This window comes from Cordyceps militaris (genome assembly GCF_000225605.1).
Source record: "Cordyceps militaris CM01 unplaced genomic scaffold CCM_S00007, whole genome shotgun sequence".
Taxonomy (NCBI): domain Eukaryota; kingdom Fungi; phylum Ascomycota; class Sordariomycetes; order Hypocreales; family Cordycipitaceae; genus Cordyceps; species Cordyceps militaris.
In genome coordinates, this window is record NW_006271975.1 from 2,583,301 (window position 1) to 2,599,127 (window position 15,827).

A 15,827-nucleotide genomic window follows, 5' to 3' on the forward strand; every position below is an offset into this window, starting at 1 on the left:
AATTAATATAATAAAAAGAGTTATAGATTTATAAAATATAATTCTACTAGTAAATAGTATATATAGCTTTAAATTATATTCTATATTATATAAATGTAGATATTAATATACTAAAAATAATTATATACACTCTTAGCGTATGTCTAGTATGTAAACCCTGATATAAGTATGTAAAATGCGTTTTAGCGACAACTTACCTATAGGCTGCCGTAGAGCTCTGGAGGCTGACGGTATGGACGTTGTACGGCGTCATGGCCAAGTTGATACGCCCGATAAGGCCGCGACAAGGTTCACGGCAGGCTGAATTGTGCACAGTCACCGAAAAGGAATTTGTCCATGCAGCGATATTTCACGTCTATTGTATCAGTTGAGGTTTGCCAGTAGCGCACATATCTTGCATTGATTCCCCAAGTACCCGACTACCGTTCCAGGATCTTCAACCACAACCTGGCTCATGTGATGCAAAACAGACTACCGATACATGCTACTATGAAGTCCAGATACTCTTCTCAGCCCCCAAGATTTGAGGTGGGAACTACAAAACTTTAAGGGCGGCAAGTATTTGCTATGCTGCCTGTTTTTCTCCGTTCTGCGGGATGCAGTCAATGACGTATGGGTAAGGGTTGTAGCACACTGTCCCTTCCGGGCACCAGCCGTCAAACTCGATGGAATATCAGTAAATGTCTCTAATAGTCAGATATCCCACCAAGATGCTTACCTCCCAGTGACCTTTGTCGCAATACAGCTTGGATTGGTGGTCGCGCGAACAAAAGTGCGTCCCCGGCTTACACGGATCATCCTCCCATGCGGCGGCGGCAACGGACGCCAGAAGAACACCGACGGCGAGATACTTCATATTCACTGGTTGCTCGCGAGAAGTAGAGTTAACGAGGGGAGTTTAATATCCCAACGGTCGATGACTTGGTGCTCAAAGATGAGAGAAAACGCATGAGCAGAAGTTGGGACAGAGAGGGCAGATATACACGTGTCATGCCTGGACTGCATGGCCACTGTCCCGGTAGCCGTCCGAGAGCTGATAAAGCTGAGTTCTCTCCTCTTGTACAGGGTCACACGATTAAATGAGTGAGCAAACTCGTATTCCCCTATGCTGGGTCGACACGCGCGTCATGTTGACCAACGACAGCTCCAATGAGTGTCGGTAGAGAAACGCCGTACTTTTCCGATGTCGCACTGCGTTTGCGGCGCTTTTTGAGGCGCAGATACCGGCAAGTTGTCCGTAACTATCAGGCTTTTTGACATTCTCAAGGTTAGGAATGGCACTCGTTGTGAAACTTTATCCTGCTCATGTACCTGTGTTGTACACTCGTGAGCAAGGATACGACGGCAAGATATTCCCATACTTGAGATGTATACTAAAATAAAAGAGTTCTTGGGTGATAAAATACAATATGGGGTATGAACGCGCCAAAGACACAATTATATGGCCGTGGTCAGCCCCCAGCCAGCTTTGCACACACGGCTGGCCACCAGGCAAATACTAGATGCAATGAGCAGGCCGCCACACCATCCAACGAGCCCAACCCAGCTCCCGCCATTGCCGGCGATGGCTCCAGCAATGGGATTGCTGACAAGCACGCCGCATCCCGTCGTGACCAGGGTCATGCCTATGCGTTTACCAATTTTGCTCTTGTCGTCGGACATTGCGACGATGCTCGCGCCGGGGAGGGCCATGAAGGCGCCCGAGAATATGCCATAGAGGACGGCAAAGACGACAAGGCCGACCGCGGAGCGGATCGCGCAGACGCAAAAGGTTAGTGTGGCGGCCAGGAAGGCGACGGTGGTTTGCGCATTGATGGAGCCAACTTTGTCGGCATAGTAGCAGGGGATGATACGCCCGGGAAGCGAGCTAAGGTTAAGAATAACGGGCAAGTAGAGAGTCGGTCGATCGGACAGGGACAGATCGGTACGGGCGACGGCGAAGAGCTGAATGTAGGAATATACAATGTAGATCCCCATGAAGCCGAATGTGAGGCCGGTGTTGAGAAGGAGATATGGGACATCGCGGAAGGCGGTGGCGTCGAAGAGTTTTCGGTCGCGGCGAGGGGGCGCCTTGGAACGCATGAGCAGCGCTGGGATGACGGAGGTGACGAGCAGAATGAAGCCGAGAATGCGGCAGGCCCAAGAGAAGCCGACTCGGTCAAGCAGGTGGGGGAAGGCTATGGGGATGACGACACCGCCTAAAGCACGCGGTTAGAGTGATTTGGCTTTCGAATTCATCTTTGCAAGCCCGCTTACCGATGGCACCGCCGGCAGACGACGCGCCCATGGCCAGGGCCGTCCTGGGGCCAAAGTGCTGGGACACGACGGCGGGGGCGACCAGGTACAAGAGGCCGAAGCCAAGACCCATCATGACGGCCTGGGTGAGGAAGATGTGCCAGTACAGGGCGCTGATGCTGAGGAGCAGCATGCCGGCGACGATGAGGGCGCCGCCGCCCTAGAGCAGCGCCCGGACAAAGCCGGCGTCGAAGAGCGCGCCGGCAGCGAGGCTGACGACGAACATGAGAAAGGCCTGAGTAGACCCGATCCAGGCAATCTCGAAAGAGGAGTACCCGTCCTTGGAGAGGTGGACCTGGTAGAAGGTCTGGAACGCGCCGTTGGAGTTCATCATGCCCCTGTGGTGTTATTGGTTGCTGAGAGAGCGGGACGAGGGAAATGGTGATTTACCATGTATTCAGATTGATGCAGAAAGCACCGAGGACTTGCAGCCAGGCGCGCCAGTCTTCGTTGGGTGATGGAGAGGCATCGAATGTTGGCTCTGTCGTGGCTCTCTCCGACGTCATTGGTGGCAGGATAGGAGGAGCGCCGGATAGGGGGCGCAGGAGAGGGAGCGCAGGATAGGGAGAGGTGGGAGTAAAGATAAAGTTAGAATTGGTTGGTAATTTTAAGTAATAAGCATGAGGGGTAATTATAAAATCAGGCCTCATGGCAGCACTCGTTTGTAGATGGTGCAATGGCACAGTGGACAAGGTGGCAGCTTGCAGTGTCTGCAGGCGCTGGAGCCAAGACCCGCTACCGTACGAGATTAGGTGAAGCGCTGCGAAAATGACATAGTAGGGATCATGTCCAAGATATGTCGTTGCGTAACTGCCATATTCTCATTGTCACACCTGCCGAGAGTCACCTGCCGAGAGAGAATTCTCACGACAACTTGAATACTTTGCTGATAACAAACGGCTCAAGCTCAAGGTTGGCCTGAATGCATCTCTTGGCCCCGCCGCCACCATCTTTTGGGGCCGATTAGCGGTTCTTAGGTCCGTAGGTGCATACCATACACAAACACAGCCAAATTCCATCCTCAAAAGTTGTAGCAAAATGTGTGAGATAGATTGTTCTTCTCTCATTTCACTGACTAGTCTACTCGCGTCTCATATAGATTCGCCGTCCTAGAGCAATGGCTGGCACGCTCACTCATCGCACACACGCCACCTCGCCCACCTCGTCGATCCGGAATCCACAGCGATCGGCCACTAACGCTTTTCTCTGGCTCATGGGGGCTTTTGGGGCAGCAGGCCCCTGTACAGCTTTGAAATATCTATAACGTGTAGCTTCGGGTCGTAGCTCCCTTTGCTAGCCACGGTCCAACGTTTTTACCTACGTGTGAGCCACCGTCCCCTTCAGCTATATCACCTTCCTCGTCTGAGCTTGATTCATCAGCAATCCACTCATGTTCACGGATGGCTTTCTCAGCAACAGGGTAACCATCTGCGTCCCTTAGCCACGTGAACATACTTCGCGTCATTGACTCAGAGCAATCCCCATCGCGATCAAGCTTTTCGTACGGGACCGTCCCTTCACCACCCGCTATCTTCATCAATGGTTTGGTATTCGTCCACGAATCCGCAGCCCCTTTCTGAAATATTGTAGTCTTGTCCATACAGTCCCACGATATGCCCGTATATCGTAAACCATGCTCACCAGCGCAACAGGCGTGCAGCTGCACGTCTAGGATACAGTCTTTGAGCGCAATGAAGCCAAATGGCGAAAATGGTACCAGGGGCGGTGAGCAATGGTACTCGCTTTGCGCTAGGAACATCAGTCGCGCCTCGTCAGCCCGAGTGATTTCACCCTTGGAATGCTCGACAGAAACAGGCTTCTGTATAAATGAGACAAACGTGCCCGTCCAAGCAGCCGCTTGTAAATCGATGAGCCATGCAGCCGGTCTTGCCCACCTCATGATATACGGATGCACGTCCAACAGTATGGCTCCTAGCCAGAGAAAGTCAAGATGTGGTGATTTTTGCATCAGCATATGCGCAAGGACTGCAGGTTTCTGAGCGGATGGGGCATCTAGAACTGCAAAAGTCCCTTGCAACCATGCGCCGCAGATGTTGCATGGTAGGTCCGGCTCGATAAAGCTGCTATTTAAAATGGACTGCATGCCTATGGTATTGCAGCTCATAGTGAGTAGCTTGTCGAGCTGCTGCTTATCTCTTCCCCAAGGTGGCTGTCCGTGGCTCTTCATGGGCGGTACGCCATGTTTGGCAGGGAAGTGTGGACGCGCCCAGTGAACAGATTTCGATATTCGATGTCGTGTTGGTAGAAGCAGGGCGGTGGCGAATGCTGCGCAACTCTGGTCGTAAATGCCGTGATAAGCTACATACGCAAGGATGTAGCTACTCGCTGTGGCGTATGATGCTGGAGCATGATTGTGCAGGGTCGCAGGTTTGCTTTTGAGATGAATTGACATGCCTGGCATTTGAAGGCTCACCGACCATGGAGACTTGAGATTTTGCGTATTATGAAGAATGGAGGCGTCCCACCCCTCGTCTGTAGCTAAAACAGCCTCCCACCATCGCAACGCGTGGTCAGTCATGTCGCCTAGCTGTACAGGAGTGCTATCACAGCGTATTGACTCGCAAGTCGGGAATAATGGTGCACGGCTGTTCGTATACTCCATAGTAGCCCCAGGAATGATCTCTGCCCAGCGCGCAGAAAGGACATACGCCCAAGCAAGAGTGAGAATTGGTATATGGTCGCCGTGCTCGCCAAATTGGTTCCAGGGTGTAGTTTGGCAGCTATCCTCAAGGTGGACACGAGTTGCACAGGTTGCTGTTACCTGTAGCGCCGTCTTCATTGTCAAAGATGGCAAGTCACAGTTCTTGTCGGCTGTTTCCCAGACTGTTCGTCCAATTGCGTGTAGAACGCAGGTCGATCTTCTGTCCAACTCCAGCTGTGGAATTATGCGTGGATGGCTTGGGAACGCGTTCGCCATGTTTGAAGACGGAAATTCCAGTGGACTGTCAATGGCACGATGGTAAAGTTCAATCCATGTTTGGTACCCAGTCGCATACACGCGCTTGAATGTCTCATCGTTTGGTCGCAGTGCGTCCTGCATTCTGTTCCGCGCTGGATGCAGGGCGTGGGCAGAAGTTGGCGTGGGAGTCGATTGCTGTGACAGTTAGGTCCTGAGCATGGTTGGAATATTTAGTTACTCACACGCCTCTTACTTAAGCAGCGGCGCCACCGCTGCGCCACAGCGAATTGACAACGGTGGCTGTATACGACATCACCGTGCCACCGCGCGGCGAAGCTTGTCACACAACAATAAATCCACACAGATATTGAAATATGATCACACTTGAAGTAGCACATGCTGTAGTGCTCCATGAAGGAGTCACACCTGTTACTTGTAGATGCAGGCCAAGCGGGATATGGCCTATCAGCGTGGGCTACTAACCGCTGAACGAAAAGAACAACAAAGGTGTGCAACAGCCGATCATGGTGGTTAAGAGCCTATATAAGGGCAGTTGTTTTGCACCGCCTGCAAACCGCACCAGAATCACAGCAACCTTCAAATTTCACGTCTACTCAGGTATACAATTAATTCACGCTTATGACGGGACACTCGCTAATATATACTAGTTCGCACGCACGGCTTGCTTCTATCATGTTTACCAGTTCCAAAGCTGAAGGCGCCTGTAATGTTTGTGGGCACTTTAACGCAGTACACGAAAGCAACGTGTGCATTGTTAAACGATGCCGGAAGATGATCAAAGTCTGCGGTGCTATTGATCATTGCGTTATACATATGAACGGTCGAGCTGAACAGAATATGGGAGGATGGGTGGTTTGCAGGCCTTGTCCCGATCATGGGCGTCAAAGCAAGAACGTTGACTACAGTGAGTTCCCTGTCGTCAAGAAGGACGAGAGTGGAAATCTGGTCATCGTGCAATATGGCGTTGGGGTCTGAATCGCGGCCAAGTTTACCAGTTTTCGGGCCACCAGATGACTCAACTGAACTGAAGTCAATTCAATTTATTTACGTCTAACTGGGACTGTCGTTATATCAGTATAGATGCATTCACTGAGTACGTTTCACTGAACGCACTGAGGCGACAAGTCGCCTCGGTGTCCATATGGCAATGTCGTGTATTTCATTTTCTCACCGGCTTAATGCATAGTGATGTGTGTTTCATTTTCTCACCGGCTTAATGCATAGTGATAACGTGATATTACTTGGCTGCTCAGAGATGCATTGCGAGTGACGCTGGCATTCCAAAAAGACGTCACTATTGTTGAAAAGCGCCGAGACAGATGACAATTCGAAGACCTATCGACGTTCTCGTGCATAGAGCTAGAACCCTGCATTGATCGATCATTTGAAGGAGCATGTATAGGACCTGGTGCTGCTTGGTAGAGGCCAGAAGGAATGATTATCAGCCATACTCATCTACGCTGGACCACATACAATCCGATAAGCTTCGTTTCTACCTACGAACAATACCTTCGCAAAATTATGGTCGTTCTATTGGGCAGTACGAGTTGCTAAGCGGTCCATTGCAAGTTGCAACGCTCACGGGCGCCGCTCAACACAGCCTGTGGCAGCTTACAATCTCTCCCTCTGTAAATGGCAGACCAAGCTCCAAACAAACGCTAACAGGAAGGCAGCAAAGCCCAACCGTCACCCACCGAAACAAAGACGCTATTTAGGATGCGGTGGCTGGTCATTCTGCGGTGCAACCATGCCACAAAGCGCAGCGCCTCACACGCCCGATACCACGCCAATCATTGCTCCAGACAGCTGCGTGAACACTGAACAATCATTCACAGTGACAAGGAAGCCATGGCTGTCCTATACGCATGGGCTGCGTGATCATAGCGGCGCTACCAGGGGCGACTCTTGTGCCCAAATTACAACCAGACCACAACCAGTAATGCAAAGAAGCTTCGCTAAATCGACCGTTGACTTTTGTGCTCTGCCCGTATCATTTGAGTTTGCGCCGGCACGTCGAGAAATGCTTTCAAGACTGTTCCATGAAATATATAGCCCTACCAAAATAATTTCAATTCTGAGTGCACAAAGCATTCGTCTCGTGTTAGTCTGGAAGCCGACTTTGTGCTCATCGCCGCTTCTATTCCAACTTTACGACTGATTTCAAGACCAAAAGAAAGAGACGACCGAGAAAGCTCCAGCCATCGATTAGCGCAGAATTGACAAAATATGCATTTTCCTTTTGAGGAGCTCGATGATGACGCGACGCACTGCATGGGGCCACTTGGAAACAATGGGTGATAATACCGACAACTCGACGTATCAACCAAGCATTCCCTCACACAGCGATAAAATTCCGCTCCAGGAAGTGGACACAATTCGTCGGGATATTACCGTTGCTGTTTCATATCGTGAGTTGGTCAGCTCAACAGCAGGAAGGCACTCGCTGCGAGTACTGTAGGTCGGCCAATTCGGCGTGTTCGAGGTGGCTGGCTTGCTGCACATAGCTTTCTGGCTCTATCTATGTATCTAGCCAAGAGTTTTATTTTGTAAACAGCACCTTTGATCTGTAATACATATGTCTTGCCTCATATTATGTGCAGTTGACGTCAGGGGTTGTTTTAGTATGGCACTCTGATCCAGCTGGTAACTGATGTTTCCCCACCTTAGTACGACCTAATTCACTTCACTGTAAGCGCGAGAGGATACTGAATAGGCTGTATTACGTGCCCTATTTTTCTGTTCTTTTCTCAACTCTTAACCAGGTACAGGGTACCGCCGAAAGCCTTACTAATCTTCCTGCTTGGGAAAGCCCACCAAAGTGTCCACCGCCTTTTTTTCCAAGTGGCAGAAAGTTGAATCTTTTTCCACCCTCACACGACAGTGGCAGATTTCTCAATCACTAATCGACAACCACCTGCGTAACCGACAAGATGCCGTCGACTCACAAGAAGGAAAAGCCATGGGATACGGACGATATCGACAAGTGGAAGATTGAGCAGTTCAAGCCCGAGGACAACCTTGGTGGTACTTTTACCGACGAGTCGTCTTTCATGACACTATTTCCCAAGTACCGCGAAGTCTACCTCAAGGAAGCCTGGCCGCTCATCACCAAGGCGCTCGAAAAGACTGGCATCGCCTGCACCCTGGACTTGGTCGAAGGTTCGATGATGGTCAAGACGACCCGCAAGACCTTTGACCCTGCCGCCATCCTCAACGCCCGCGATCTCATCAAGCTGCTGGCGCGCAGCGTGCCCGCGCCGCAAGCCGTCAAGATTCTCGACGACGGCGTCGCCTGCGACGTAGTCAAGATCCGCAATCTCGTCGGCAACAAGGTCCGCTTCGTCAAGCGGCGGCAGCGCATCCTCGGCCCCGAGGGCTCGACCCTCAAGGCGCTCGAGCTGCTGACCGAGACGTACATTCTCGTGCACGGCAACACCGTCTCCGTCATGGGCCCGTACAAGGGCCTCAAGGAGGTGCGGCGCATCATCGAGGACTGCATGGCCAACATCCACCCCATCTACCACATCAAGGAGCTCATGATCAAGCGCGAGCTCGCCAAGGACCCCGAGCTCAAGAACGAGAGCTGGGACCGCTTCCTGCCCAACTTCCGACGCAAGACGCTCAGCAAGCGCCGCACGCCGCACGCCATCACCGACAAGACCAAGAAGACGTACACGCCGTTCCCGCCCGCCCCCGAGAAGAGCAAGGTCGACAAGCAGATCGAGACGGGCGAGTACTTTCTCGGCAAGCAAGCCAAGCTGCAGGCCGCGCGCGCGGAACGACAGGAGCAGCAAAAGGAGCGCAAGGTGGAAAAGGCCAAGGAGCGTGCGGCGGATTTCGTGCCCCCCGAGGAGGGCGGCGAACGCCCCAAGAAGAAGAGAAGGAAGGCCGAGTAAGCGGCCGGCGTGGAGGGAATATGGAAAAGTTGGGACTTCTGCTTGCGTTGGGGGCGTTTTACGGGTTGCATCTTGTACGTTACAGCGTTTCTGGTATATCATACATTTTACCACTTCACGGGCAAGCTACGGCGACGCATACCATGCATGTCACGATGGAGAGTGAATCCTATTGCGGGCGAAGGTCAGACCTCCACTGACTGCTTGTGAAAGGTGACGTGTAGCTCTCGAGCTAGACCGCCGCCAACTCCGTGACTGCAGTGTTGAGAATGATTCAGGAGATCTAATTTCGGAGACACTCTAGGGCCACGCTGATTCTCCGACTTTGTATACAGCTGCATGGGCCGTCTCGTATTGTGAGGCCGGCATGTAGTCTCACTACGCCCTCTGTACGAGACGCTGTGCACGTTTTTCTGGCTCCAGCTTATGGCCCTCTTCGGAGAAGATGAGGCACTCATATCCCCCAACGGCCCCATGAAAGTTGCGATAATCGAGCGAGCCGTGGCCCCATGGCCCTGGATTGCCACAAAGGGACTGCCGTCATCTTCTGTCGTGGATTCCTGTGAAACTCCGACAACGCAATTTTCCTGCCGTGTAGCCTTAGCCAAGACCTCAGCTCGGGCTGAACATCTCAGCTCTACCCGGAGAATGCAGTACCCGAAACTGGGAAATGTGCTCTCGTGTTGGGAGTCGCTACTTCATATACCGTGAACGTCCACCCCAAAAACCACGTTCTTCAATTTTTGATACAACCTGATCTAGGCAGCCTTTCTCAAAGTGTCTTCCGGATAATTCTTGTTCTACCAATACCCCACCGAGGTTTTATTTCTTGAGCATCTGTCTTGATGAAGCTCCTCACGCTCATCGTGGCCGCTCTGGCATGTGTCACGACAGCGTCCCCCCCACCACCAGCACAGTGTGTGCGCGGGACCTATCGGTGCCTGGTTTCCCGTGATGGTTGGCAGTTCTGCAACATCAGAGGTTTCTGGGAGGTAAGTATTTCTGGCCCCATTGTCCTGATTTTTTTTTTGCTGAGAAACTCGGCAGCTTGGAGGGTACTACGAGCGTGGGTGTTTGTGCATCATGGACCGGAGTGGGCATCCCATCTGTGAAATACGGAAGTAATGACGATTGAGCGTATGTGTTCTTTATTCGCCTTCTCATCAGACCAACCCGGGTCTAGTTACACTTACACGACACAACAGCCATCGACAATCCGCTGAAGCCGCCTTGTTAGTCCCAGACCAATCACATCCACTCTGTCGTGTTTTTTTTTCATTTTCTTCTGCCGTCGTTAGAGAAAAGTCTTGACGGGGAGTTTGGTCAAACCTTGAGGTAGCTGAATTGCTGATTACGACATACGCTGTATATCTAAGTCGATATCTTCCGTCTCGAACTCTTGAAGTATTACTGAAGCTAGTTCCACCTAGTTCAGAACTGCAATGTACAAAGATGTCGGGATGACAATAAAACTCAACCCTTCCAATAGCCCAAGACAATTTTATGGATAAAAACTGAATATAAACCAATTTTTTTTTAGCCGCTGTCTCTCTCCCTGCTCGTCAACGGTACCTACACAGCTTGACTGCTGGAGAGCCGCAAGGTACGTACTTTTTTGACCCGCACGGACCAATCAGGATTCAGTTCCTGCGCGACCAAATATTTCCTCCCAAGCCATCATCGTAAGAGCTTCACCTCCCGTCCTTTGCCAGTTCCACGCCACACACAACCCCTCCTCCCGAAAAAAATGTCAAAAGCCAGAGGCGCCGGCGCCGCAGCCGACCAGATTGTCAAGTTGATTGTCGGCGCGGGCCAAGCCTCGCCCAGCCCGCCCGTCGGTCCCGCGCTGGGCAGTAAGGGTGTCAAGTCGATGGATTTCTGCAAAGTGCGCCCCCCTCCCAGTGTCCGCTGCCTTCCCACACTCTCTAATAACGATTGACTCGCTTTTGACTAGGAATTCAACGCCCGCACAGCAAACTACATTGTCGGCACGCCCATGCCGTGCCGCGTCACCGTCCGCGCCGACCGCTCGTTTACATTTGACATTCGCACGCCGCAGACGTCGTGGCTGCTGCTCAACTGCGTCGACACGGCGCCCAAGAACAAAAAGGGCCAGCGCCGCGGCGCGCAGAACCCGGGCTCCGAGGTCATTGGCGCCGTCAGCCTCAAGCACATTTACGAGATTGCCAAGATTAAGCAGTCGGAGCTGCGGCTCTCGGGCCTGTCGCTCGAGGGGCTCTGCCGGTCTGTCATTTTCCAGGCCAAGTCGATTGGAATTGATGTTGTCGCGTAAGGGGATACGAGAAGGAGGTTGTATACTTTTGGGAGGGAATGGGTATGAGTTTGGATCATGAGCGGCGGATGGGCTGCTGCGAACAAATTGCCTGCGAGTACTGTCTCGCGGCGCTGTATTATACTACGGATAGAACGACTTTGTGCGCAAAGTCATGTACAAAACAAACAAGCGATTCTTGACCATGGAAGTGTTACAATTCTTGACTATCCTACAATGTGCCCCTATCAAGGCTCCTCCTTCACGTGCGGTATACCATTTAGCCTCCTCCCATCCTCCAGCTTAACATGTGGTATATCCTCCAGCTTCCCCCCGTCCTCGTCCTGCAGCTTGGCCGCGTCCCGCGCCGCCCTGCCCAGCGCGAGCTTTTTCCGATCCGCGGCCTTACACAGGCCGCTCAGGCCGACATCGCACGAGCCGCAGCGCTGCCCGACGGGCACGCACACGGCCTGGCCGAGGCCGACGAGCAGGCCGTTGATCTCGCGCCAGCGGTCGCGCGGCAGCCACGACTGCAGCGCCAGCCGCGTCGCCTCGGGGTTCTTGGTCGCGTGCCACCCCCACATGTTGGTGATGCGGTGCACGTGCACGTCGACGCCGATGCCCTCGGTCTTGCCCCAGGCGGCCGACAGGCAGAGGTAGCCCATCTTGGGGCCGACGCCGGGCAGGGCCGTGAGACCCTCGATCGTGTCTGGTATATCGCCGTTCCACTCGTCGCGTAGTATTTCGGCCGCCTGTTTGATGTATCTGCCATTGTGAGCGTCCTGTATGCGTGGATGAGTATGTAGAGACGACGTACTTGGTCTTGTTGTTGTGGAATCCAACAGCCCAAATCATCTTGTTCAGCGTATCCGGGTCGACGGCTAGAATATTGTCCAAATTCAACCCTACTGGCGCGCCAGGCTTGTGTGCCGGCAGCTCCGTCTGCAGCTTCCTCATCACCACCGCATTGACCGTGTCCTTGGTCTGGCTCGACATCATCAGCGCAATCAGCGTGTGAAACCGCTGGTCTTTTTCCGAGCACCCCCGGTCGGCGAGCCTCTCGCAGCCCATGGTATCAACCGCCGCACCGTACGCCGCGCCGCCCGGCGCGCGCATCTTGCGCACCAGCGCGTACATCTCCTCCCAGTCGGACGGCGGCGCCACTGTTGTTTCGCCAGTCTCCGGATCGACCGCCGGGCGCGCCGGTGTGCGCCGCTTCGGCGCGCGAGTCTTGGTCGGGGCGCGGATCGGGCTGGTGTTTTCGAAGAGCTCCTCCTTGATGAGTTTTACCGGCGACTCGGTCGAGAGCTTGCGGCGGCGCTTGGCGGGTGGCGATGCGGCATCTTCAATGTCGGGGGTGCCTTGGCCGTTGCCATGGATGGGAGCGTAGGCGAAGCGCGACAGCGACCGCGTCGTTCGACGAGGTGTGGCGGTGGCAGCGGCCTGGTCGAAAAGGAGCGCCGTGTCGCGCGACACTCTTGAGGATCGCATGGCCAACCTATCGTGTGTGTTCTGCAGCGGCAAACAGGGGCGATCGTGGCGTGAGATCCTGAAATCCAGCGATTTCGGCAAGTGGAGAGATTGGCCAATAGCGTGGCAGCTGATGACCAAGGCCGCTGAGATTGGTCACAACCCGTACGGAAGAATTGAGATTTATGCATTATTATTGCTTTTGATCTACCTTGAAATTCGATAGCCTGTAGCCTAATATTAGAAGTAGTTAGTTGGAAGCTCATAGTGCGGGTGCAAGATGTCTAAGTAAGTACGTTTCCGGTGACCATCTCTTGGCACTACCTTACACCTGAGCTCATTGAAAAGTTGCGATACGGAGGGCTTGAAATTTTTAAAGAAATTCTTATCTCGAGAAATTTTACTTGCACAACTTCCCTGTCGTCCTTAAGTTTGAAACCCATGTTTAAGTATGCACTGGTCGTCTTGGCTCTCCTTACAAGCTCCCGCGACTTCGATCTAGAACCATATTTGCATAAATTGCTAGCTACCGAAAGTATCAGGAAGCTACTAAACCAATAGAATATGGTAAAGAAAACAATAATGATATCCCGAATCTGATTTGATTGTAACGTACGTCGTGATGTATTACTTTCTGTCGTGCTGAAGAGGCGGGGTACGCCACGCATATCGGGGTTGCATCACAGCTGCTTCTCGGCGACCGTAGCGGCGGGGGCTCGGGTGTCTCAATCTCCGCGCGATGATAGGCGCGGCGGCGGGGGACTCAGGGTCTGTGTGTCCGACTCCGCCCCCGGTGAGAATCCAGGGCGTCGCGAGGCGTAGCATGGTGCGCGTACCGGAGGCGGCGGCAGCAGAGATACGGCAGCCTATCCCTTTGACTGTCAGGAAGGAGCAAGCAGGTCACTTGCAGGGTTGTTAGTGAATGAGATTAAACCGCATCTAAAACTAGTTTAATTACTTTAAAAGTAGGCGATAGAAGTACTAGTAGTTCTTACAAGTATAAAATTCTTTTGCCTTATTCCGTGGGCTCAGTGGGTTGTGGCTTGCGCCACATATATAGAGTATAGGTATACTATATATACTATATACTAGTTCATAGGGGATCGTCCCTCTAGCTTTCGGGCCGTCTGTCATGAAATAATAATCTTGAATTGACTTATATGGAGACCTATTTCCAAATGTAAAGAACCTCGTTGTATTCCACTTTTCAACATAATTCACGCCATTGAACCTTCCATGCGAGTACTCTTCAACGTAATTTGCATAGAGTGTGACTGTGAACTTGGCTTTCCGCTTGTGAGCCGACGAGCATCACGACGCCTGGGACAGGGAGCTGTAGAGATGTCCAGGGATCTTGACGTAAGCGTCCGAGTCAGCACGTTGATGGACAAACGCGGAGCTCTCATCCGCGTTGTTGTCCGGGTGGTGGTAACACGTCTTGCCGATCCAGTTCACGCCACCACAGTTGGCGTTGGCAGCGCAAAGCTCAATGCACTTTTCATAGCTCTCCGCTGTGACCTGCGTGTATGGATGGCTGTTGATGGCATGCTGACAAGCGACTTGGAAATCCACGCCATTGACCGTAATAGGCTTGCCATGGTTGGCGGGGCAGCCGTACTTTCTAGGACCGAGAGGGCCTTTCTCGAGGTCTTTGCAGCTGTCGTCGGCACATCCTGCGCACGCGCCGGAGCACCCTGCAGAGTGGGCGCTCATGAAGGCTTTAGCCGCAATGGTGGGCGACTTGGAGTTGGTGCTGAAGTAGCAGTTGTTTGTCTTGGCCTCGTAGTCGACGCTCTGGCAAGCGGGCACGGCGCCACATGCTGTCATGCATGATGCGAACGACGGGTACCGGTCTGGGACGTCCTTGAGGTATGTAGTACCATGACGCTTTTTGCAAGACATGACAAAGTTCTGTTGAAACGTTAGCAAGGCATGCACTGGTTCTCGGTAGGTTCTGTCCACGTACCTCTCCGGTAGGACTTGCAAAAATCTGTCCATCCGCCTCCGGGCACGCTGTGGAACACCTCTTTGACCCGAAGTGGTCCGGTGCCGACGTGGGCGGGCTGGTAGCGTAGTGGTGGTGAACGCCAGGCTTGTGAACAGTAGAGTAGTCTCCAGGTCCATAAAACTTGCAGTTGTTCACACCTGTAGTTTCAAAAGAGACACTGTCAAGGTCAGAGAAAGGCCCTAGTGTTGCGCGAGCAGGGGAGGGAATACCTGGAACACTTCTCATCAAGAGAACACTTATCAAGACAGTCCTTGTGGTTTTTGGCCTGCGTGAAGCCTGTGACCACAGCGGCACTGGAGTCCGAACAACATTGTATATAATACCATGTGCCGTCTACTCCTTCGTAGATATGTCCGTCATCTAAGAAGTGTCAGCAACTACTTGCATGGGATCAGACTCAATCATATTACTCATGGGGCAGCTGAGATCGGTTGTCTGTGGAGGATTGGCGACCGGTTTCTGAGCTCGGGGCGTATTTGGGCAGGGCTTGGGAACCCAGATATGGTAGCCGGGGATAACCATGGGATTATCGTCCGGCTCGAGCTCACAATCGCCGGTGGTGATGTGGTACTCGGCATTTGCGCATTTCGAATCCAGAGCGCACTTTTCAGCGCAAGCTCTTAAGGAGTTAACGTTCGGGATCGTCTGGTAGCCGAGAGAGGGGTTGGCATATCCGCAGAGGAGCTCGAAAGTCCTTCCATTGCTGCGCAAGGTTGTTAGAAGTGTAAAACCAGAAGTAGAAGAATGTTACCAACATAGAAAAGAGTTTCTTATGGTCCCGATTGTTCGTACAGTCGTATTCTGCCTGATTGCCAGACGAGCTTGGTGGAGTGACAGCCCCAGAACCGGTGCCGCTTCCGGTGCCGCTTCCAGTGTTGCCTCCAGTGTTGCCTCCAGTGTTGCCTCCAGTGTTGCCTCCAGTGTTGCCTCCAGTGTTGCCTCCAG

General features: G+C 52.7%; 6 protein-coding genes across 6 annotated transcripts in view; 2 read left to right on the plus strand and 4 right to left on the minus strand.

Moving 5' to 3' along the window:
• Positions 1-1,437: 1,437 nt before the first annotated feature.
• CCM_09032 (monocarboxylate transporter, putative) lies at positions 1,438-2,945 on the minus strand (the record flags this gene model as incomplete). The annotated part of the gene is given in 4 exon segments (XM_006674167.1): positions 1,438-2,177; positions 2,257-2,455; positions 2,474-2,633; positions 2,686-2,945. The coding sequence occupies 4 exon segments, from the start codon at positions 2,943-2,945 to the stop codon at positions 1,438-1,440; spliced, it is 1,359 nt and encodes a 452-aa protein (XP_006674230.1).
• Positions 2,946-3,429: 484 nt separating this feature from the next.
• On the minus strand, positions 3,430-6,377 carry CCM_09033 (uncharacterized protein; the record flags this gene model as incomplete). The annotated part of the gene is made up of 4 exons (XM_006674168.1): positions 3,430-3,534; positions 3,617-5,410; positions 5,891-6,255; positions 6,350-6,377. The coding sequence occupies 4 exons, from the start codon at positions 6,375-6,377 to the stop codon at positions 3,430-3,432; spliced, it is 2,292 nt and encodes a 763-aa protein (XP_006674231.1).
• A 1,149-nt stretch (positions 6,378-7,526) lies between these two features.
• Positions 7,527-9,132, plus strand: CCM_09034 (rRNA assembly protein Mis3, putative; the record flags this gene model as incomplete). Its single annotated transcript, XM_006674169.1, has 2 exons — positions 7,527-7,652; positions 8,167-9,132. The coding sequence occupies 2 exons, from the start codon at positions 7,527-7,529 to the stop codon at positions 9,130-9,132; spliced, it is 1,092 nt and encodes a 363-aa protein (XP_006674232.1).
• Positions 9,133-10,879: 1,747 nt separating this feature from the next.
• On the plus strand, positions 10,880-11,425 carry CCM_09035 (60S ribosomal protein L19; the record flags this gene model as incomplete). The annotated part of the gene is made up of 2 exons (XM_006674170.1): positions 10,880-11,017; positions 11,087-11,425. 2 exons carry the CDS (start codon positions 10,880-10,882, stop codon positions 11,423-11,425), a joined length of 477 nt encoding a protein of 158 aa, XP_006674233.1.
• Positions 11,426-11,652: 227 nt separating this feature from the next.
• On the minus strand, positions 11,653-12,895 carry CCM_09036 (DNA repair protein Ntg1, putative; the record flags this gene model as incomplete). Its single annotated transcript, XM_006674171.1, has 2 exons — positions 11,653-12,169; positions 12,222-12,895. 2 exons carry the CDS (start codon positions 12,893-12,895, stop codon positions 11,653-11,655), a joined length of 1,191 nt encoding a protein of 396 aa, XP_006674234.1.
• A 1,290-nt stretch (positions 12,896-14,185) lies between these two features.
• Positions 14,186-15,827, minus strand: part of CCM_09037 (uncharacterized protein) — a gene marked incomplete at both ends in the record, with an annotated part of 2,236 nt that continues 594 nt past the window's right edge. Inside the window, 3 exons of the mRNA XM_006674172.1 lie at positions 14,186-14,785; positions 14,841-15,091; positions 15,431-15,585. Of these exons, the coding sequence (XP_006674235.1) occupies positions 14,186-14,785; positions 14,841-15,091; positions 15,431-15,585 (1,006 nt within the window). The remainder of the gene's footprint in view (positions 14,786-14,840; positions 15,092-15,430; positions 15,586-15,827) is intronic.